This window comes from Camelus ferus, chromosome 1, assembly GCF_009834535.1.
Source record: "Camelus ferus isolate YT-003-E chromosome 1, BCGSAC_Cfer_1.0, whole genome shotgun sequence".
NCBI classification, from domain to species: domain Eukaryota; kingdom Metazoa; phylum Chordata; class Mammalia; order Artiodactyla; family Camelidae; genus Camelus; species Camelus ferus.
In genome coordinates this window covers 23,615,430-23,639,193 of record NC_045696.1, presented here as the reverse complement: position 1 = coordinate 23,639,193, position 23,764 = coordinate 23,615,430, and the positions used below count along the sequence as shown (strand labels likewise).

Here is a 23,764-nt window from a genome sequence, read left to right as displayed (position 1 = left end):
TTTCCTTTATTTTATATATTTAAACTAATACTTCATAAAAAGGTTTCACTGCTGAAAATGAAAAGCCTTTTCTTCTTCGTACCTCAAACTCATATTAATTTCTTTAATAGTTAATCGCACACATGAGTGTGCAAATTATTTTGTGTGTGCAAGATTTAATTAAAAAATGAAGAGAAGTGGGAATGGCTGGCTGCTTTCAGCATTTTCCATGTTGTGAAGGGTTTACCATGATTATCTGGGATGTGGTTCTAAGCTGTTAGTGGAACAAATACAAAATGCTATCCTTCTTCCTGAGCCCCAAGGTGATAAATCCAGGTTATAAGCCACAGTCCTCAGTCAGCTCCCTTGCTCATCCCTGTGGGCTAGTGAGCTGTCAGTGCTGTGATCCCGGCAGCTTGTGTCCTGGTGGCTTGCCCTCTCTCCAAGTGACCCGCCCGGGCCCTGACCCCACAGTGCACTCAGCAGGCAGAGCTAGCTAATCTTTATGATGTGTATTTTGTTCCACAAGGTACATTCTTTCGTAATGTAGTTGGCTTGGAAGTTTGGAGAGAACTTGGGGGACCAGTGGTGGGGTGGGATGAACTGTGGAGCAGAGAAAGACATTTCTTAGAGTTTTTGGTCCATGTGGAAACAAGAAAGAAGAGGAACTTGTTTTAAACTGGAAACTTCTTATTTGTTGGGTTTTTGTGGGTGTCGTTCAGCCTGGAAGTGGGTTGTGAGGGGTGAGTGGCACCAGGTTTGAGGGCAGGATTGGCTGCAGAGCTGAGGGCTAGATCCTTAGTGAAGAGGAAGGATGTAGGGGAGGAGTGTGGAGAGAGGGACCAGGAATGAGGAAACATTAGTGGCCAGAATCTGTTGCTGTGGTAACACTAATGTGAGATCTAACCATACACTCAGATTTATGTGTCATCATCCATGCCAGAATACACGCAAATTTAAATGTTGCATTTCTTTGAAATGGAGCTACAGAAACAGACTTGGGCTGGAGGTGTGGGGCTTGCTGTGTCCTCCACTGAGACCTCTGAGCTGCTCTTGGTACGTCAGTAAGAGGGCCCCTGAAGTCTTCCCATGAGGCCTTTGGGGCAGGGCAGGGCCAAGGAAGAAGATTGAAAGGAAATTAGCAGCAGTCCACTGCCTCAGGTTTAAAATGACCAGTCTTTGGAGGGAAGGAGCAGCTCTCTGCACAGACCTCCTGGGGTTATGGACACCCTGTACAGTTTCTCAGAACTGACTTCTGGACTTCGTCCTCACTGGGCCTGGGGCTTCAAGTCAGTAATAAGATTGCGGAACGAACAGAACTGACAGTATTGCCGTCCTTGCTAGTGGCATCAGAGGAAGGCTACCAGTGCATCTGGGTGTGTGAGGCCGCGATGGGATAGAGAAAGCATGTGAGATGGCCGAGGTCAGCTCTGTGGTTTCTGTGGTGGTCACTGGGTGGTAGGGCAGCCAGGCTTCTGGGGACGGGGAGATCAGAGCAACCCACACAGGGCATGGGGTCCTGTGCCAGGTGTGGTCCTAGAGCCCTGTGAACATTTGTGTTACTTTGGTGTTGCCATTAGCTTACTTTTTGTCATTGGGTTGGCTCGGGCAAGTTCTGTCCTCAGGGTGTGCAGTTTTTGGATGGAAGGTGTGCCTTCTATGCATTCTCTGCTGGTGGTGATCAGGGACCCTTCTTACCCCTTGCAGTTCTAGCAGAGCAGGTGTTCTCTGGGTTTAATGAAAGGGGGGGAGCTGACTGACAGTGCCTCTGTTCTTCCTCTTCCTCCTGTCTTACAAGGGGAGGACTTCTGTGGGGGTGAGGGTTATGAGGCTGCGGGGCCGCTGGGAACCCGCTGCCTCCACCTTTTCCTTTACTGCGCATTTTTATGTCTTCTATAGATACTCTATGTCTTGCTATTGAGTTGTTCTGAATGTCTTTTATTATATGTATATTTTTTCTCTCAGGGTGTGGCTTGTCTTTCATTTTTTCTGATCAGTTTCTTTGAAGTCAAAGTAGTTTAACATGGGTGAAATTCATTGTACTACTTTTTCTTTTACAATTAGTGCTTTATCCTAATTTTTTTGAACCTTAGTTCACATTATTTTGCCTCCTATGTTTACTTTTAATATGTTTTATTATTTTAGCTATTATATTTAGGGTTATGATCCATTTGAAGTTTGTTTTTGTGTGTGCTCTGGGGTGTAAGTTCAAGATTTATATGAAATAAGTGAACCTAATGTTGTAGTTTGTTTATACTTTATGGTTACACCAGAACTTAATCATTCTGCTGTTGATGACCTAATTGGTTATCTTTTTATATATTTATGGACTATTGAGTTTTTTTTCCTGTGAAATTCACATTTGTTTCTGTTGTGTTTTTTCTTTTGGGTTGTTTTTCCTTTTTCTTTTTGATTTGAAGGAATTCTTTATAGTCCAGATACTACCATTTTTTTCCCCACTTAACGTATTTTGCAAATATCTTTTCCTGTTTTCAGGGTGTCTTTTTATTCCCTTTGTGTTGCTTTTTTCATGAAAAGGAGTCCATTTTAATTTAGTCTCATAACTAATTAGCTTTCTTTATTATTTGATCTTTCATACCTGTGTCATAAAGATGTTCTCTTTTATTGCTCTGTAATCTTTTTCTTCTTTCCCTGTTGGCATTTAAGTCTTATTCCACTTCAGTTTGAATTTTGTGTATTGTTTGAGTATGTGTCCAAATTCATTTTTCTCCTCTGGAGAACCAGCAACTTTATTGAAAAGTTTTTCCTTCCTATTAATACTCCACTTGATAGTATTTTTTATCCTTAAGTGGAGAGTTGTTTTAAAGGAAAACAGGTTTCAGGGACAATCTCTTGAACTAAAGTATTTTTATTGTAGTTTTACTCAAGCTTGCATAAATATAATCTAGGCATATATTTATTATGTCCTATTGTATAGCTTTTATGCACTAAAACCAACTGATAACTTGGATGTAACCAAAACTAGAAAACTAGAATAACGAGGTTAACATAATCTGACAGATGGTAGTGTTTTACAGAAGCTACTTGGCAATTGCAGCTTCGACCAAGGAAATTAATACATGTGTATCAGGATATTCTTGTAATACGTTATCATTAAACATTCGAAATAGATTTTATTGCTGTTGTCATCTACATCCATCTGTGACCCTGGCACTTACTTGATAAACATTGTCTTAGAGCAGTGTTCTCAGCTTTTTTGTTGTAACGTTTTCACAGATATGCCTCCAAGTTTGATTCATAGTTTAAATTTTTTTTAAACTATAGCTCAGGTTTGTATTGTAATTATTCCAATACCTCTTAAGCAGAATGTTGAACTGAACAGGTTGTGTGATTTAGTGTAGAGTGGAACACACTTGCTGTGACTAAGAGGTAACAACTATAGCTTACTTTTAAGTTAGTGCCAAATAAATATTATTTATTGGAACTTGTATTTTGCCTGTGAACATGTCTTAGTGCCTGGATGAGCAAGAGGGTGACATACTGCCGTGCAGTGTGATAGGCTGCTTTTGCAGACACCATGGGACAGAATTATTGTACTGCAGTAATAATTGTATTGTAATTATTGCTCCTTCCCTTAGGAGTTGCTGAACATCACTGTGAAAATTTTAAACCTTTTCAAGTGTGCTGCCAAAAATATTTAGTATTTGAACACATACGACAGACACAAAGAAGTTGAGGATTGGTAGGTAAAAAGATAGGAGCAAGTAGGCCTAGCTCTGAGGCAAGATTTTTGTGAGCTTGTCAGCTTTTATGTGAACTTTCAGTACATATATTTAAACTTTACATTTGAACTCTACAGCATGGTAAAATTTGGCTGCTAATGCAATATACTGTGTGTCTACTGAACTATGGGAGTTTTTTAAAGTTTTGTCTTTGGTTTTCTGCTTTCTTCTTTTCAAGCTTTGAGAGATTATGTAGTTTCTGAGTCATGTATGTTCATTACTAACAAGTTTGTATTTTCAAAATAAATTTAATTTTATACCCTCACATAAACTCTTGTTTTAGGTTTTCAATTATCGTGTACATTTCTGCTTAGATATGCAGTTATCTCTCATTATTATATCCATCCATTTGTATTCTTTCTTTATTTTAAGCAGATTGAGAAATAAAACACCCTAGAAAAGCTTATAGTTTGGTTGTAGTGGGAGCCAGAAATTCATGTATTATATTAGAAGTTTAATGAAATATTTATAGGATATATTGGTAGGCCCAAGAGAGGCTCTAAGAAGAACAGGAAAGGCCTCATGGAGGAGATAATGTCGAGGGTGTGTAGGGAGACTGAATATGTGATTCTAGGCAAAGAGAAGTCCATTAATGAGGATAAAGAAACAAAAGAATTCAGTGCCTTCTTTTACCTACAGGTAGCTGCATGTGGCTAGCTGTGGTATAACAGAATGAAAATATTTAGTCTTTTCCCCTGGTTTCTGCTACATGAATTTACTGTCTTTTGTATGCTAATGAGATAACTCCTGGTTGGGGAACTAGATAGCTTCAGGATGGGGGCTGTGCCTCAGAAAAACCAACCATTATGATTAGAGAGTCAGAACTTCCAGCCCACTCCCCAATTCCCAGAGGGGAGAGGGGCTAGGGATTGAGTTCGGTCGCCAGTAGCCAATGATACTATGCCTACATAATGAAATCTCTGGTGCTTTATATACTTTTAATAAATGGTAAGTAAATGGTAGTTCCAGGATAGAACTTACCATTTATGGTTAGTTTTCCCCCTCCTAATTGTTTCTGAGACTTATTCTATTAAAAATACAGAACCTGAAAAAGAATATATATAGTGTGTGTATATATAACTGAATCATTTTGCTTTATTCCTGGTACATTGTAAATCAACTGTTTTTCAATTAAAAATATAAAAAATACAAAATTTCATTAATGTATTATTAGAATACAAAAATTGCTTTTAAGGAAGTTGTGTAAGTAAGGGTCCAGTTAGGACCCAGAAACCAGATAATTATTTGAACAGGGAGAGTTTAGTACAAAGACGTGTTGATTAGTAATAGGTGACTGGCTACTAAAGGTTAAAGAGTAAAGGAAGGAATAAATTTAGAAGAGGTCTTCCCAATCTCCAAGACAGAGATTCAGATCTTACTGGTGAGATTATGATTGGAGCCCATTGGATGAAGGACAAGTTTTCTGAGGTGCTGGAGGCTGGATGCTTCTGTGGATGGCTCTTTTATTGGTCTGGGAGAGAAAGTGCTATAGAGCACGTGCTGTATTAAGCCATAGAAGAATGGAGTTTCTAATAGTAGGGTAGATTATGTATGTAATTCTTACGACCAAAAATTGTATTTGTTTTAAGGAATTGTTTGTGACACATACAGCTGCTAAGAATTATGTAGTATTCTAGTTTGAAAGTCCTAATTAGAGCATGCTTATTTTGTTTTATTAATATAAAGGATTTTATTTTTGGACTGAAAGTTAATTATGAAAATTTAAGTACAGAAACTGAGCGATTCACACAGATTGAATCGGACAGGAGAGATATATTAGGAATCAGCCAGATTATTAGCATCAAAAACAAGTTAGATATTTTATTTAATCTGCAGACATCACAGTTCAAGGATGTGATTTGATACACAAAAATTTTGTTTACCCATATGTTTTTCAGAATATAGGCATTCTAATTTAAAAACACTGTTCCAAAAGATTTTGCAAGTTGAGTTCTTGGAACTCTAAATGCACGTTCCCATAGAAACCATGGTATTAGGTTCTTATTTGGCCTAGAAATGTATTTAACTCTGTGTGAATTTAGCTTATAGTGCTGTGGAACAGTATTTTTGGGGAAAATTGCATTTAGAGTTTCTACTTATGATGCATGTCTTTTATCTGCCAGTTAATAGGGCTGGAGGATTCTGTCAGGGGCACGGACATCATGCAGCTCTTAGATTGGTTGAAGGGTTGGAGTGGCAGGTAGACATAGGAACTCTGACGTGACAACGGTTAGAAACAAATATTTGTTGAGGACCAACAAAGTATCTCATTTCTTTACTTTCTTCTTACTCTTTTTTTCCTTGAATTACATAATGCTTAAGATTGTAGCTCTGGGATGCTATAGAAAGTTAGGAAAAGACTTTTTAAATTCAGAGTTTCTGCCATTTCTAGGCCTCAGTGTAAATAGTGAAGAATTAATAAAGCATATTTTTAGGTGTATACACCCATAGAGGTATATGGTTAATTTATTTTAATACTAAAGTGCTGTTAATTCAGAAATTGAGATAAACCTTGACTGTGTGGCAGTAGAAAGTACAGGATACCTCAGCTATTCATGATATTAATGTATAGATTACTTGCCATTGGGAATTTCAACAGTATTGTACTATACATTCCCCTTCAGGCAGGGTTGACAGGACCAGAACTAGGAAATGAAGCCTTCTGTGAAATTCTAGTTGGAATGTAGGAGAGTGTGGAAAGTTTGCCAGTAAGTGGGCATGGTTTATGCATGCTTCTTGTTCCTATATCCAGTAATTAATTGGTACCTCTCTCCTATGGGTGAGTTTAAGCCCTGTGATCTGACTTATTCCAGTTCACCTCTGCAAACTGTTACATTCATTTATTCAGTCAGTATTTATTGAGTGCCTACCATGTGCCAGATACTGTCCTAGTTAGTTACCAGGAACACAGTGATGAGCAAATAGGCTGTACTGTCTTTGGATTTAGAACCTGGTGATAACCATAGTACATTATTGCAATCTGTGATAAGTGTCAGGGGAGTCTCCAACCTGAAGAAAAAGCAACTATATATACCCAGACCTTTGAATTAGGAAGCAGAATAGTATTATGTAGACCCCGAATGAAAGAAGGAAGAGGAGAAAGGGCAGAAGTAGTTCGAGGTGAAGCTGGAGATGGCTGTGGCGTGCAGAGGGCCCTTTAAGCTGTGAGAAGGCTGTACTGTGGGAAAATTCCTCAGAGAGATCGTAGGATGTTACATATGAACGGAAATGAAAGGTCATCGTGTTGTCCCCCTTAAAATTATGCATAAAAATAAAAAAGACTCGTGAAATAAACTTCTTTTTCCCCTTAGATAGCTGATTAGAGGGGCAAATTTGGTCCTTACAAAATGCTCCGTGAAGGTTATTGTGTACTTGAAATTACCTGTCAGTGAAGTTTGGGAACTTCTTGTGGTAAGAGGTAACATGAACTAGGGCAGTTTAGTGTTATTAGGTAGATGGAGAAAGTATTTGTTAAAAAAAAAAAAAAGATGTAATATGGTTATGTACGTTAAAGGAAATAGTATAATTCATTTTTTCATTGATAGGTAATTTTGAAATGCTTACCATTTGATACCTAGCAATGCTTTGGGGCATGTGATTCTGAAGTTAAAGAATGCCTTGGAATTTTCTATCAAATTGTTTTTTCTTCTTCTTAGAGATTTTGAAAGTCTTTTTAGAGGTTATTTTAAGAGTTGATGCTTTTTTCTCCTGAAGATGGGTACCTTTTTCTGTCTCTCTCTTGCACAAAAATAAATTTTATTTATATTTAGAAATTCAGTCAGACGAACCAAGGATTGATTTATGGGTTGCTTACCCGTTGGCACGGAAAGCTTTCCTGCTTTGCAGTCATCAGTGCTCCAGTTTTCTTGTACTGTTATCTAAGTATTTGTTGTCAACAAAGTAATGGATATTTGGGCTGGGTTTTCATTTTCCCCTGAAATCTTTTAATCTTCAAAATCAGATACCATAGAGAAAATGTGGAAGGGACACAGGCTGTGGAATTTGAAAAAGCTGTAGTCATTTCTCTCTCTCTACTGATTAGCCTCTTGGAGCTTCTGTTAGTTATAAAATGAGAGTAACTTTCTAGAGGGTTTGTGTGCACACATATTAAATGAGATTATATAGTAGAAGCACTTAAAACAGTTTGGCATACAGCAAGAACATAATAAGTGCGTATCTTTGTTCCCTGTCTTAAGTCATTGACCCTTTTCTTTTTTTTTTTTTTCTGTATTTTCAAGAAGTTATTTCAATGTTAAATATGCTGTAGTCTTATTTAAACAGATTTAAAACAGATCCAACATTGTGTAGGGTCAACAGAGGAGGGAAGAATTTCTGTGAAGCCCTCTGATCCTTACTTTATAGTGAAATGACTGATGCCTTCTCCCTGAAGGGCATAATGCCAGATTTGGCACGTAGTAGGCACTTAAGGATGTCAGTCATCACTATCACTCAGTAAAAATAACATTGAGGGAGGAATCTGAAGGCCTGTAGGTAGTCTTGGCTTGTTTGCTTATTGATTTTTGTGGTGTTAGCAAGCCATTGATTGTGTCTTGCTCTTCTTGGTTCAGCAGTGTGAACAGGTTACTCCCATCTCCTTATCCTGTAGTGGATAAGGAATCCATACAGGGAAGACCTCAGAGCTCAGAAAAAGAGCTCTAGAGATGGTGGTGGGTTAGATCCACCTTAGACCCAAAATCACAAGTCAAGAAGGAAAGAACCATTACAGACATTTTTAGTTAAGGGTCAGGATGTATCATGGACTAGAAGTTTGTTAAATAGGAAGGTGCAAACATTGAAAGAAGACTGGGGTCTTAAATACAACAGAAATAGCAGTAATAAAAGCATATAGTTGTAGGAAATGAAGGTACAGATTTTCAAAGACAGGAGAAGCACAGTTGGAAGATGTCAGTAACAAAGGGGAAAACTTGACAAGTGAGGTGGCTTCTCTGCCATGAACTTAGAAATTTTTTCATAGTTCACCTTTTGTGATCTCACCTTCATTTCTTGGTAACTTAGTTAAGAAAATTCTTTCACCTTTTCTCTTTCCCACTCAGTCTTCTCCTCCACCCTAATCCTTTTCTCTTCATTGTTTCATTTTCAGTCAAAATTCATGAGGTCAAGAACCGTGCTAGAGATGCACCTGAATTATTTCGCTAGGATATTTAGCTGATTTTATTGTGAAAGATGAAAAAAAAAAACCAAATGATAACAAAGTTTTAGACATTGCTTCTATTCACAAAATACTGAGTATTCTTATTGTACTCAGTAGCAGTCAGCTATAGCAGACCACACCAAAAGTTAGTGGCATATCAGAATATTATCATCATGTTCACAGATTTGCAGATTGATTGAGGTGGCCTCTTCTCCTGTGCCTCATTCTTCTGAGGCAAGTGGACTACCTGGGTCATGTTCTTCTTAAGAAAGTTGCTGAAGTTCAAGAGGGCAGAGCCCAACCATGCAAGCACATTTCATGTCTGCTTGCCTGCTGCCTACTAATATGCCATTGGTAAATGCATGTCACATGGCTAAGCCGATCATCAGTGCAACAAGGAAATATATTGTTTCTCTAGTGGGAGAAAGTGAGAAGTGGCAAAGGGTATGCATACAGAGGTGGGAAAAGAATTGGGAGTCTAACACAGGCTGTCATCTTTCTTGGGTTTTACATTCTTTTTTACATTTTATCTTGTAGTCATTAACATATATATACTATTTTGTATTTCACCACTTTAACTTAATATGATTTTGTAAAGATAACTTCTATATAGTTTGTTATTTAAAAATACACAGTTGTTTGCTTAAATCAAACCATGCTTCTAGGTTCATCTGTATCAAAATCATGCGAGATGTTTACTAAAAAGGTAGATCCCTTAACCTTAACCCAGATGCCTGTGGAATCACAATTTCTGGGCATGGGGCTTGGGAATCTTCTTTATTAACCAACTCATCAGGTCATTCTTTTACACATGAATCTTTAGAATGTCTTCCTTAATGGAAGGACATTTGCGTTGTTTCCATTTTTCCAGCATTATAAATAATAGCCAGAAACATTTGTATGAATGACTGATTCCTTTAGGGAATTCAGTAGTCTTTCCCTGATACTTGATTGAATAATTTGCCATTGAGGAAAGTTGTATTCTGTGTAAGGAATGGGCATTGGTGTGCTAGTGCAGTTAATTACAAACAAACATTCAATTAGATGAGAATTTCTGTAAAATTTGTATACGTCTTTAATTTGTAATGCTGGATATTGTGTAAGTTAGTCATTTTCATTGTTAGCTATTGGTAATTTTTAAAGTGAAAGTAGCGAAGTTGACAGGTTTAGAGAGATTTTTTTCTGGTATTTCAACACTGTAAATTTGGAAGTTCAGTTCTTTTATTTAACCACTTTGATTCTTTCCACCATTTTATATGACATTGTTCATATTCTTTATTATATATTTTATTGTTAGTCTCAGTTGTCTCAGCTCTTTAATAAGATTTTTATGGGAATGAAATTCCACTGATGGCATGGCAGATACTGCCAGTGCCTATTCAGTGTACATTCTTTTCTGTTTTCTTAGCAGCAGAATCATGATTTCATTTGCAGAGTAGCTTTTTGCCTAGCTGAAAAATACATTTTCCAACCTCCTTTGCAATCGAGTGACCACATGACATGACTGTTCTGCTCAGTGAGGCTTTAAGTGGAAGTCACTAGATGGGGCTTGCTAAAGAAGGCAGAATCATTTGGCAGACACCTTTTGTCCTTTGCCCTTCCCTTTATCCTATGTGGAGCTTGGACAGGATACAGGAGGTGGAAACATGAAGTGACATTTAATAAATGTCACGTAAGAATGTTTAGTGGGAAAACACATTTCAGCAGATCCTTTTATTCTATTGGTGATTTGTTTTCCAGGTCGTATCCATTGAGCTTTCTTTACTTCATGGTGCTTTCGATTTTGAGGAACTTGTTTTAAGAAATACAGAGATGTAGGGAGGAAGGTGGTTCTTAATTAGGAAAGTGTAGGGAAAGATTTGCTGGTGGAGTCCTAGCCTTCTGCCCCTTTTCCTTTGCAGGAGAATACAGTAGATTGTGTAGACCGACAGCGTGTGAACAGGTCTAGAGCAAATGTAGGCACAGTCGACGCTGTTTAGGCTCTTTTATGACAGGTTGAAGAATGAGGCGGCCTTTTTTTTCCTTGAATAGGACAGGATCCCCCTGATGTAATAAATCCACCTAGTCCCCGACCTGCTGAAAGCATGTTTTTCCCAAACGCCCTAGTGCTTGAATGCTGGCTGACGTAGGGACAGGGAGAGGTGACTTGGGCTGCCTGGATTTCGTTCAGCGCTTCCATGGCCTAGTTACAGTAGCCTGATGGATACCTGTTTTCCTTAGTCTTCTTTGACTTAGCCACCACGCAGATCACTCCTTTTCTTGTTCGGAGGGATGAATTAGGTAGTAAAGAGTGGGCCAGGGACTGTTCAGTGAGGCTTGCTCTTTGGGAGTAATGTAGACGTTCCCTTATGGAAACATGAGAAAGGAATAAGGTTTCCCATAGCATGGTTCATTCTTCACAAAAGAATGAAATTAATTCATTCTTTCTCAAGTTCTTAATTTTTTTTTTCTTTTCACTCTAGTTTATTTTGTGTTTTCTATTTTTTTCCCCAAAGGCCATTTATTTTCTTGTCCTTGTATAATTTCTGATTTCAGAGTCTAACACTTTAGGTTTTTCCCTTCCTCTAGCACCAGCAGACGTTTTTGAATCAGCTGAGAGAAATTACTGGGATTAATGATGCCCAGATACTACAGCAAGCCTTGAAGGTAAGTCCTCTGTTTTATGACAGAAGGTTTCTGTTGCACTCTTATCTCTACTGCCTGCCATATTTGGAAGTTCAGTGTTTTAGTTATGCCAGGTGGTAGTAGTAGAGATATAGGGAAGAACTTTTATAAAGCAAGAGCCTTCCTTAACATAACATACTGCTATAATGAAATGATGCCATGTGTAGCAACATGGATGGACCTAGAGATTATCATGTTAAGTGAAGTCAGACAGAGAAAGACAAATATCATATGATATTACTTATATGTGGAATCAAAATAAAAAAGATACAGATGAACTTCCTTACAAATCGGAAATAGACTCAAACATAGAAAATAAACTATGGTTACCAAAGGGGAAAGGAGTTGGGGGAGGGATAAATTAGGAGTTTGGGATAACATATACACATTACTATATATAGAATAGATAACAGTGACCTACTGTAGAGCACAGGGAACTATATTCAATATCTTGTAATAACCTATAATGGAAAAGAATCTAAAAAAGGGTATATATATATGTATATGTATAACTGAATCATTTTGCTGTACACCTGAAACTAAGAGAACATTGTAAATCACCTATACTTCAATTAAAAAAACCCCAACCTACTGTAATTTTGAGCATGTTAGCTTTCAGCAGCCTAATGTTCCAAGATACCTTGAAGTGAAAGACCTCTCCCCACATGAAACACTTTTCTTTGAAAATGAATGCATGTGAATCCAAGTGCTAATAGCTGGTTTTCTCGAGACATGACTTTAGCTTTTAATTGGAAATGGAGGGTGGAGGGGGGTAGAGGAGGAAGAGGAGGTGGAGGTGGGAGAAGTAGAAATAATAGAGGATCAGAAGCTTACATTTTTTTCCTTCCAAGAAGGAGAAATATAAATTGGCTAAAATTCAGCTTGCACCTTAAGCACATTCAACATCAAACTGTTTGTACATGCATTAAATAAAGTGCGTCATTTTTGTTATGTCTTACGAAGTACACTCATTCCACACAGAGGCACCCAGATGAGTCAGATCGCATGGATGTGCACATTGAAAAGGAGCAAGTAAATGAAAGATGTTCAAGAACTACAACTGCATTTTAAGCTTATTTGTATTTAACTAGCTACTAAGGGCTAACAGCAATACAGTATTTTTGCCACTATGGGCTTAGAGCTTCATTTTTTTTGCAAGTTGGCCCATGAGACAACGTTAATTATACCATTTTTGATATAATTGGCTCAAGGCTAAAAACTTCAGTTGTTTCTAGAAATAACTTCTCTTTTGGATGATTGTAATCATAGCTGTCATAACTGTAGTGATAATAACTAGTACTTATCAAGAACTTACAGTACTAAGTGCTGTTCTAAGTACTTATGTGGCTAACTCATCCTCCTCATAACCGTGAGGTGGTATTATTTTCATTTTCTTTTTAAAAGGTAAGGAAACAGGTCAAAGTGGCTTGCTCAAGATCTCATAGCTAGTATGTGCAGGAGCTTGGAATAGAAACCAGGCAAAGTGCCACACAATTTATTTTTACTAGAAGCTTTGCTTCAGCTTTTTTTCCTCATCAGGAAAATGATGAAACAGTACTGTTAGGGGCATTTTAATACATGGTTTATGAAACCACTCTAAGTATTTGGAGAGGAAGCAAAAGTGTCATATTCAATTTTTAGTTTTCTCTTTATTCTGGTAAATATGACTAAATCATTCCATGGTTAATTTCAGAAATGGCCTTTCCTGTTCTGTATCATTATAAGTCTACACTGTTACCTTGTCAGGGCAAATTTGGGCATTTTGCTTTTTTTTTTTTTTTTTTTTTAACTTAGGAAACATGTAGAATATGCTTAGTTAAGAAAACATAAAGAATCAGATTAATTCTTGTCCACATTTCCTTTGGGCTCAGTTGTGGGACTTTTTTGTTTTGTTTTGTTTTGTTTTGTTTTTGTTTTTTTAAACTTCTGTTTCAATTACCAGTATCTGGGGAATAAAACAGTGTGCTTAAACCTTCACTGTTGCTCGGTATAAATTTGTAAGGTGTTTAATAATGAGTTGAACCTCGGCGTTACATTGACAAGGAGTCTGCTTTTCAGAGTCACAATGCCATTGATTGATTTTAGCACTTTTATTTTATTTTGAGACTCTATACGTCCAAAGTAACTGAGCTTCAAGTTGTGTAAACCCCTGCTTCATTCAGTTTATTATTATTATACGAGGAAGTATAGGGAAAGCACTTAGCACGTTTCTTGGCACGTAGTCAGTGCTCAGTAAATGTTTGCCATTGTTATTGCAAATTATTTTCTTACTGGTTTGCTTATCTAACTGTAGAATATGTTAAACCTGTGTTTTGGATGCGTCATTTAAGAATCATAATGGTTGTAACAGATAACAAAATTTAAAGCAGTCATGCTTTTCAAACAGCACTCTTATTTTTCTCTCACCTCAAAGGCTACTAGGGTTGCGGACTTTGTTCTTCTAGTTGCTCAGCCCTGAAATCTTGGGAATCATCCTGGTCTTTCTCCTTCTATCACTCCCTGTATTTAATATGATAGGCAAGTAATGTTGGGCTCTCTGCTTCTGCCCTTTCTCTCCTGTAGTCTGTTCTCAGCACACAGCCAGAGTAGTCCTGTTGTAAGTCATACCATGTCCTGTCTGTTCAAAACTTCCCACTGGCTTCCTGTTACACTTCCTGTGTGTGTTGAAGTTCTGAAGGCCTACACAGTGTTACGGGTTCGGCCTTCTGTTACTAAGATTCTTTATTATTAATACTTGGATTTCCTAATGCTGTTTCAATTCGCGGTCATAGAGCAAGTGTTATATTTATCGTTAACTGTACAGAGAACATAGAAATAACTGGGCAGGTCTCTTTTCATTATTTTGCTGTTTCAAAAACTCCTAGTTTTTTGGCATTTGCTTTCTTCTATTAACTTTAGAATAATTTTGTCTAGGTATATTTTGATGAGAACTAGTACACAATTTATATATTTAATTTGGGTGGGATTGTCATCTTGACAGTGTTGAGTATTTCTAGTTCTATCAAGCTTGAGATTATTTTGCTGTTTTCTTATGAGTCTTTCATATTTGCTTGTTAGTTTGCCTCTAGGTAGGCAATCAGCATCCATATTAAAGGGAGCATCCTTTATTATCCCTGTTTGCTGAAGCACTGTTTTAAATATTCAGTGTTCACTCTATTATATGGCAAGTTCCAGAAAACTCTAGTTTGTTCACTTGTTTAGAAGTCCAAGTTTATGATTAGACTATTGTTAAGCAGATATAAAAGTAATGGAAACCTAAGAAATTAGTCATAGAATTGATTTTTACATTATGTTAGTAGTTTTAATTAGTAGAAAAAGGAATTGTTATTGATATAGTATACTTTGTTAACAGTGAATTTAAACAAACTAGGAATCACAGAATAATTTTAAATCTGAAAATGATTTTTCCTATGAAATATTCATTGTTATAGAGAAAATTACGTAAGTCATGTGAGAATGTATAGAGTTATTCCAAAATATTTGATGTTTTGTTCTTGATATTTGAAGGATAGTAATGGAAACTTGGAACTAGCAGTGGCCTTCCTTACTGCGAAGAACGCCAAGACCCCTCAGCAGGAGGAGACAGCTTACTACCAAACAGCACTTCCTGGCAATGATAGATACATCAGTGTGGGAAGTCAAGCAGACACAAGTAAGCTTACTTCTCTTTTTTAATGTTTTAATTAGAATGTAATGAAATTTTTTTCTTGGGGATATATTTTGTTTAAGCAGAGATGAAGGACAAAAAAGGAACTACTTTAACCTTGGTTCTCTTTGGTGTGGTTGAAAGGCGCACATGTTTTTATGCTACTTAACTTAGCTACTATGTATTTTTTTCCAATTGAGTGAAAGGTTATATTTAGGTTATAAATCCTTTAATAAAGCATTTCATATAGTATTTGTTGTTTTGAAATATGGAACAGTTAAAGGTGTTACTCATTAAAGAAAGAAAAACTTACAGAAATTTAAATGGGCACAGTCATTTGTTTTATAGATTTTAAGTGTTAGTAGAGGCCTTAGTATTATTTTTGAAGGTATTGTTTCTGATTATTGATAGATTTACTGTTTAATAGAATTTTCCTTTCCTCAACTCTAACCCCTCCCCAAAATAAATATCTTTGGAAAAAAGTTTATTACAATGTAACAAAATAAGTAAACACACATATACACACATACATACATATGGAAAATTTTACATGGGACTCTAGTTTTTCTTTGTAATATGAATATTTCATGCTTATATAGCAGTTTTTCAAAATACATTCATTTATCTCTATCTCAATATGGTGTAATAGCTTTATTATATAAAATGTAGATATTTTTATGAATTCTGGATTTGAGAAGTTTGGTTACTAATTTATATTTGAAGAAAATTTCTGATTTTGTTTATAGACTTTCTCAAAGTTAGGAAACTACCAGAAAAACCCATTCACATACATGTTTATAGCTATTGATTGGCATTAGACACTGTTTAATGTTTGTTGAAAAAATATTTTAATTTCAAATAATTTCAGCTGGAGTACTTCTATCTTACACAGATAATAGGTGGTGGGAGAACTTTTACAAATATATCAGACAGACTCAATTCCTATGTTCAAGTTCAAGACAAACTGTGTTTGGCCCCTATCTACATCTCTAACTTCATTTTCTATTGTTTTCCTCCTCTTACTTTATACAGTGATACTACAGAATGGCTTGGAAGTTCTTATTTAGCCAGTGCTGTTTAATGTCTTCTGACTTAACACTTGCTGTTCCTTCTGTCTGGAATCCCCTCTAGCCTTTATCCCCAGTCTAATTTCTTCTGGTGTTGTAAGACTTAGCTCAGGGGATGCTAGCTCTTGAATGTTACCCCTGGCCTCTAGATTGAGCCAGGTGCTTGTCTAACACCCAGACCATACTTCTGTCTTGGCGAATACTGTGTTATTTTGAAATTATATGCTTGTGCCTTTCTTGCTTATCAGACCAGAAACTTAACAAGGCAAGAGACCATCGATAGACCTACCGTTATACTAGGATAGTTCCTCAAGAAGTATTTATTGAGTTATTTTTGATAATATGTGTAAAAAAGCTTTTTCAAAACCAATAAAAAGTCTCAACAGGGTTGAGAAGCTTGTTACAAGAAGTTGGAAAAAAGAGTAGTGTATAATTCCTCTGTTGAGAATTGTAAAAGAAAAGTGTATAATGAAAGTGGTATAAATATAGAGGAGGAACTAGTGTGTGAGAGAACATCTCAGATCTTTCAAGGTTCTGAGACATGGGAGGAAAATGAAGTTAGTTAGGTAGAAAAAGGAAAAAAAAAGAATGATTGTGACTGAAGACAGCTGGTTAACGTGAAAGAAACAGGAAATTAACTAAACATGGTTCCATGTTCTAGTTGAAAGGATAGAAAGATTTTAGAATGCTAGCTGTGAACTCTTAATATAGATAGTAGACTTGTGACACGAGATAACGTGTATAGATTTGCAGGGAGAATAAGGATTATCAGACCGTCATAAATGAAGGAAGGTATTTTATTCCTTGTGTGAAAATTAGAAAATTGTTTAAGCCACATGTTAACACCTATTCAAGACTTTTGACAAGGAATAGTGAAAACGTTATGGACAAAAAAAGAGGCTCTAATAGGTGATCTTAGGGAGAAAGCAACCTGGTTTCTGAAGGCATATTCTTGTTTATCTGTTGATAATTAAAAAAAAAAGTTGTGTGTGTATATGTGTATTTCTTGCAAAATATCCACTGAGTACTTTTATATTGCACTTGAAAGAAATGGTAGAGAAATGGAGTTTCTGGTTTCGACTCATTTGATTGTCTTATAGAACAAATTGCTTGTTGTTGTGGTTTCTTTATTGATAAAATGGGCTATCCTTCTAACCAGGTTGCTAATTCATATTTAAAACTGAATAGTTTGGTTAGTGTGTCTGTCCATAAAGTTGGCTTGAGATTATTGAGAGAAAAAATAAAACTGTTGCAGAAATTATAATGAGGTAATTGTATTATAATAGTATTAGTATCAAACTGGGGAAAAATAGCTAATGAGGTAACAATAGTTCTTTTCCATTTAACAAATTTGTACCATATTTTCTAAAGTTTTAAAAAGTACAACTGCCCTTAGGAAATAGTCTTGATTCAGCACTTAAATTTAGTAGCATCATAATTGTGTTACATGGCGTAAAACTGGGAAAGTAAGTAGATATCATGCATTCAGCAGATTCCTTAAAATACTATGCTATAATTGCTGGGGAGAAATGAAGTCTTTTGTGTAGTTTTAACTCTTGGAGCGACAAATTGTGGGAAGGATAGAAAATAATTGAAATGAATATATATTCAAATGCAGGCCTCTTGGAAAAAATGGTGTAAGTGCTGAAGGAGTGTAGAGTATTGGAGTGATCAGAATGTGAGGAAGTTTTCAAGGGATGGTTCCAGATATAAAACCCTTTTTGAGCATTTTCTCTATTTTGTGTGAAATGCATTTTTACTTGAAAGTTGACCATAGTTGAACTTAATTTTTTCATTATGGCAGGGTTTTTTATTTTTTCAATTTATTCTTTCTCTCTCTCTCTCTCTCTCTCTTTTTTTTTTTTTTTTGAGTATGAAATCTGTTAGAACTAGGGCTAAAGCGTAAACAAAGCCTTGCTGACTTTTAAGTGTCATCTGTTGGCTGTAATGCTTACAAAACATCTGTATTTTGAAATAAAAATCTTTAATGCTAACTAAATACGATTCCTTGTTGTTATAAGCTGAAATTTAACTTATAACTAAAAGTCTTTTAGAAGTACTGAAATACATGTTTTTTAATGACTCGAAAAGTTTAACTTTCAAACTGATACCTCACAGAAGCCACACTTGGGTTTGTGGGGAAATTTTCATCTTTGCATACCTGAGTACATCAGAAGATACAGCAAATTATGTCACTTGATTTGGAGAACACATATTTGTGAACTTTAATGTGAAAGAAGTAATTACAGTTTTAATAGTTGATAGGATAATTATTGGCTTTAGTGTATTTTTTACCTTTCATGTTTTGAGAGAAAAAAAGGAAACATTTCAAGAAAAGCTTGTACTTTTTCATAGTAAGGAATTAGGAAGTATTGCTTTGGTAACATTCCCTAGTGTAATTTAATACTTTGTTAAATTCTGAGAAAAGGCTCAAATCACTTTGTAGTTCTATTAGCAAAAATTGAGGCAACTTTAAAAGTTACTTGGATCTCCCTTCTAGACAGGATATTGTGGATTCTCGGTTGAATGCCTCCCACCTCCAGCTTAAATGAAAAATAAAATTATTACGTTGGGAGTTTGTAGTTAAAAATGCAAAGGGGATTAGGAAGCAATGCAGGATATTGAGATATAGGAGGACTTTATCAGAAAAGAGATTGTGTGAAGTTTTTGTGTCATGGCAGACTGTTATAGACATGACCATACAAGACTTTTGTCCAATTTGAAATCAAATAGTACTATTCTTTTAGTCATGATCATTAAATTCTTTTAAACTTTATTAAAACAGGAAAAAAACAATATATGCCCACCAGAGCAAGATATGCTACAATTGAGCAATCAAAGTATGCATCAAAAGATAAGAGGGATTTGGGTAGGTAATTTTGACACAGAAAGTAATGCCACATATTGGCTTTAGTTTTAGAGAAATTGGTATAACACATTTGGAGTAAATGTTCAGTAGTTGACCCTTCACAAATTTAGAATAACTATTTTTTAATCCCCCTAAAAAACTTGAATTACTTGGTAAGGATTGCATAGAAAGTGAGCAAAATGTCCTAGAACTTTAAGTCTTTGTTACATTGCCTGGCTAGCTTAAAAGTGATTTAAGGTACAACTGATAAATAGATTCCGTTCTAGTGCTCTCATCCCTGCTGAGAGCAAATCACTTATGTTAAGCAGTTTGGGATTTTATTAATTGAACACTGATGTTTTTCCCATTCACCAAATTTGTTAAATAAGTAACTGCACATAGAAAAAATAATAATGAAATGGAAGTTAAATCTTTCTGTAGAGGCTTCTAATACATAAAACTATTTTAATGATGCACCAAAAGTCAGTGTTAAGCTTAGAAATGAGGTGCTGCAATGATATGAAAGTTACCTGTAACTGATTGGGTGCAATTAGATTTGCATTCTATATTAGACGTACACTGTAGAATTACTTGTATAACTGAATTCTCTTTAATTTTAGGGCAGAATGATAGCCATGGTACTTTTTTGTTGACAAACATAGGATGTTAACTTTATTTATTTATTTTTTTTCTCAATCCAAGTTGGAAAACACAGTAAAATAGATGACAGAACTCAGGAATGACTCCTTTACTAGCACTTTCCTTACTAGTGCTGCCATAATAAATTTAGCAGCTTTTATTAAAAACAGAGCAAGACCAATTCGAGCTGAGCTGTTCAGTACAGTTGCCAATATTTACATGTGGCAACTTAAATTTAAATATAAATTAAAATTAAATAATAATACTGAAACTCAATTTTCCTCTTGCTGTAGATACATTTTAAGTGCTCGATATTAGTCACATGTGACTAGTGGCCACTGTATTGGACAGTGCGGGTAATAGATTTCCATCATCACAGGAAGTTCTGTTGGATGTCACTGTTTTAGAGAATCTGAGTTCAGCAGTGAGAAGATTGGGAAAGTAGGAAGATCTTGAATGAGCTGACTGAGGCTGGGGAGAATGGGAGAATGGGGTGGGCAACACAATTTACATTGCTTATGTCTTTTTACTTTTAAGTATTCTTTTAACATGATACCTTATGCTATTTGTCCTTTTACCAGATAAAAAATTAGATGGATAAAGTATATATTCTCAAGTATTCTGCTAGTGCCACTGTGGAGATGACTCATTCCTTTTTGTTTCTATTCCAGAGTCTAGATATTAACCTATATTTGCTTAACAAATATTGATTGATTGCCTGATATGTATCAGGTACTCTTCTAGGCCATTTAAAAAAAGCAAAACATGTTTCAGTTGACTTGGGAGTGGGGAGACAGTAAACAATAAATAAATAATGTCGGGTAAGTTCATGAAGAACAATAGAGCAGGGCAGAGGGACAGGGGGTGACAGGGATGCAACTGCGGTATCTTAGATGGAGGTTTGGTCGGGGAATGTCTCATTATACAGACACCCAAGTGAAGTGAGGGGGGAGCTCGAGGTGTCTGAGGGAGGTGTATCCTAGGCTGGGCCTTGAGGCAGGAGTATGTTTGGCTCAAGAGGTGAATGGTGAGGACACAACCATGGTTGAAGCAGAGTGAGGGTGAAAATAGTATTTTTCTCATCTTCAGTCTCCTGCAGAACATCCTTTTCTTCATGTTTGCCCTTTTCTCTTAAAGGCATCCCCATCTTTTTTGGAGACCCAGTGATTTTTTTTTTTCCTCCAGCGCTTCCTCATCTCCCAGAACAACCGTTTAGTTTGCAGTTTTACCAGTTTTTAAATGCATGCCTTTTCCTTCAGTTGCTTTTGCCCTGGTATATACTCTTACTACAACTCTTCTCAATCTCTTGTTCAACACTTTAACTCCTAACTCCCCAGAACAAAATTCTTTTTACTCATATCACTCCCTGCCTGTAAATCTTTGCTGGTGGTAAATATAAGGGTGGCTTATTAAAAGTAAAAAAGTGTTTCCCCTAAGTTTAGCCTTAAGTAGGTGAGGAAAATAGTGAAATAAGTTTTTTTTTCCTTCTAAAATCAGAATCTTTACGTACATTGTAGTTCAGTTAGATGATGGGCTGAGTTGGCTACTGTGAACTAGCTTGGAAGCCTCATGTCATTCAGTTTATCATTTTGATGAAGAAATGAATTTTGAGTGATAAACAATGAATGTTTGAAGTCTCATTTATTGTTAAGTTGATGACTTCCTCTATTTTGGATTTAGCAGAGAAATGTTTGGTAGTTTGTATGTAAGTTTTTAGAAAGTGACAGATTTATTAGGGTGAATGTTACGTTTTTGTATAGATATTTCTGACTTTACAGAAAAAAAGGTTTTAATTTAGTCAGTATTGAGTGTTAGAGGTTACTGTTTATAGGTTTTTGTAACATGTAATTTTCTGCAGTGTTACTCGGCTGACACTAACACACACGCTTGTGCCCTTGAGTTCTGTTCACACAAATACTAATACTGGAAGGAGAGTTGGTTAAAACAAAGTTTGGTGTTTTACCGAGGTCCTCTTTTGGCACAGATAGAAAAATATTCATAGTACTTTGGTATTTGGATGGAATTTTCACAAAAGCTGAATTTTTATAATTTTTTCAATTAGAAATTTACTGCTAAGCTTACTCTCTGTTACTCTTTTTTTTTTTAAATCTTTTTTTAATGGAGGTACTGGGGATTGAACTCAGGACCAGATACATGCTAAGCACGTGCTCTACCACTGAGCTGTTACCCTCCCTCCTGTTCCTTTTTGAATAAGCATATAAGAAAATGGTAGAGGACTAGTTTTCATTGTGAAATTGATAGCTCATTACACGTTTTACAGAAATTATTCCACTAAACTCCAGAAAAAGAAAAAATTCAGGGTTAAACATTCTATTAAAATAACATTTTACTTTCTTAATATTTGGTCTTAAAATTATATGTATTTGGTGTAAGAGTAGGTTATGATAGCCTTCTTTCAAGATGCTGTTTTATTCTGAAATATCCTGTGGGAAGAAGAAGCTTTATAAAGAAATGGAAGCATCATGGAGAAAATTATTGTAATTGTAGTGAAACTATAAATAATAAATATACCTGCTCCATTACTTAAAGGAAAAAGTCCCAGCTATTCAGTTAAGGATTGATAGTGTGGGTCAGCTAACTTTTCTAGCATTAAAGACTGTTATTGCTTGTTTCTTCCTCCACTCATACGCATAGTACTTCTGACACCAGATATGTGGAGTTTTTTCCTCACACTGGACTTATTCTCTGCCACTAGCTGGGTATCCAATTCAGTTCAGTTTTGACACCATCTACCTGGAGTTAGCATCAGACCCCACAGGTTAATTCTCAGTCCCACAAGATTGCCCCCACCTTAGATGCCAGTCATAAGTAATGGGTCCCCAGTTACCCACATTCTGTCTGACTTGGCTTACAAATCAGAGGTTTCCATGACTCCCTCCTCAAGTTTAGTAATTTGCTTTAATGGCTCACAGAACTCAGAGAAACAAATACTGGTTTCTTCCATAACAAAGGCTGTGATAAAGGATACAGATGAAGAGGTATAAGAGCAAGGTCTGGAAGGATCCCAAGCACAGAAGTTTCTGTCCTGTAGAGTTGGGACGCACCACCCTCCCGGCATGTGGGATATGTTCGCTAACCTGGATACCGCCAAACCTCATCCTATAGGGATTTTTATGGAGGTTTCATCAGGTAGGCCTGATCCATAATTAACTTAATCTCCAGTCTCATATCTCTCTGTAGGATGGGAGGTGGAGCTCAGAGTTCCAGTCTTATCATCATGATTTAGTCTTTCTGTTGATCAGTGTCTACCCTGAAGCTATACAGAAACCCCCCCAGAGTCACCTTCTTAGGACGAAAGATGCTTCTGTCATATAGGAAATGCCAAGTGATAATGGGCACTCTGTGTCAGGAATTGGGTCAGAGACCAATATTAGAACAAAAGATGCTCCTAGCATCTTTATTGGCCTACCTTGCTCTTTGAATGGATTGTTTGCCCATGTGTGATTTAATAACACCATGCTTTGGTAATTTGGAAAAGGTTTCCCTTCAAATGTTGGAAGAATGTCGACATTATAAAACAGATTGAAATTGTTGTTGTCACTTTATTTCACCAGAAAAGCCTTTAGTATTGGGAAGATATCAAACTCAGCGGTGGCAACAAGTTTTCCAAAGTTCTGATTTTTGCTTGAAAATTCCATACTAATCATTGGCAACAGATATGCTCATTTGTCTTTCAAATGATAGGCTCACTTTATTTTTGAGACGATGTCTACCACATACTGAAGTCTAAATAACCATAGTTCGTAGTTTGTCAGTTGTCCTTTCAAGTAAAAATAGTGCTCCATGAGAAGTCATCCAGTTCAGCTTGCGGCTCAAATACGGTACTGGTGTTTTTCCTTTAACAACTGTGTGCTTTGGCTGCATAGCAGAATACTTCCTGTTTTGTACATAGAATTAAAAGAACATGTAAAACCATGTTTGAGATTTAATAAAATTAACTTCTTTTTATCAAGGATTTAGGAGAGACTAGCTTTTTGTTGTTTGAATTTAGGTGTGCACAGTTGT

General features: G+C 36.2%; 1 protein-coding gene across 1 annotated transcript in view; it reads left to right on the top strand.

The window, feature by feature from the left end:
- USP25 (ubiquitin specific peptidase 25) overlaps positions 1-23,764 on the top strand; it is a 121,266-nt gene that overhangs the window by 7,774 nt on the left and 89,728 nt on the right. Inside the window, 2 exon segments of the mRNA XM_032477331.1 lie at positions 11,443-11,520; positions 15,046-15,190. Coding sequence (XP_032333222.1) covers positions 11,443-11,520; positions 15,046-15,190 — 223 coding nt within the window.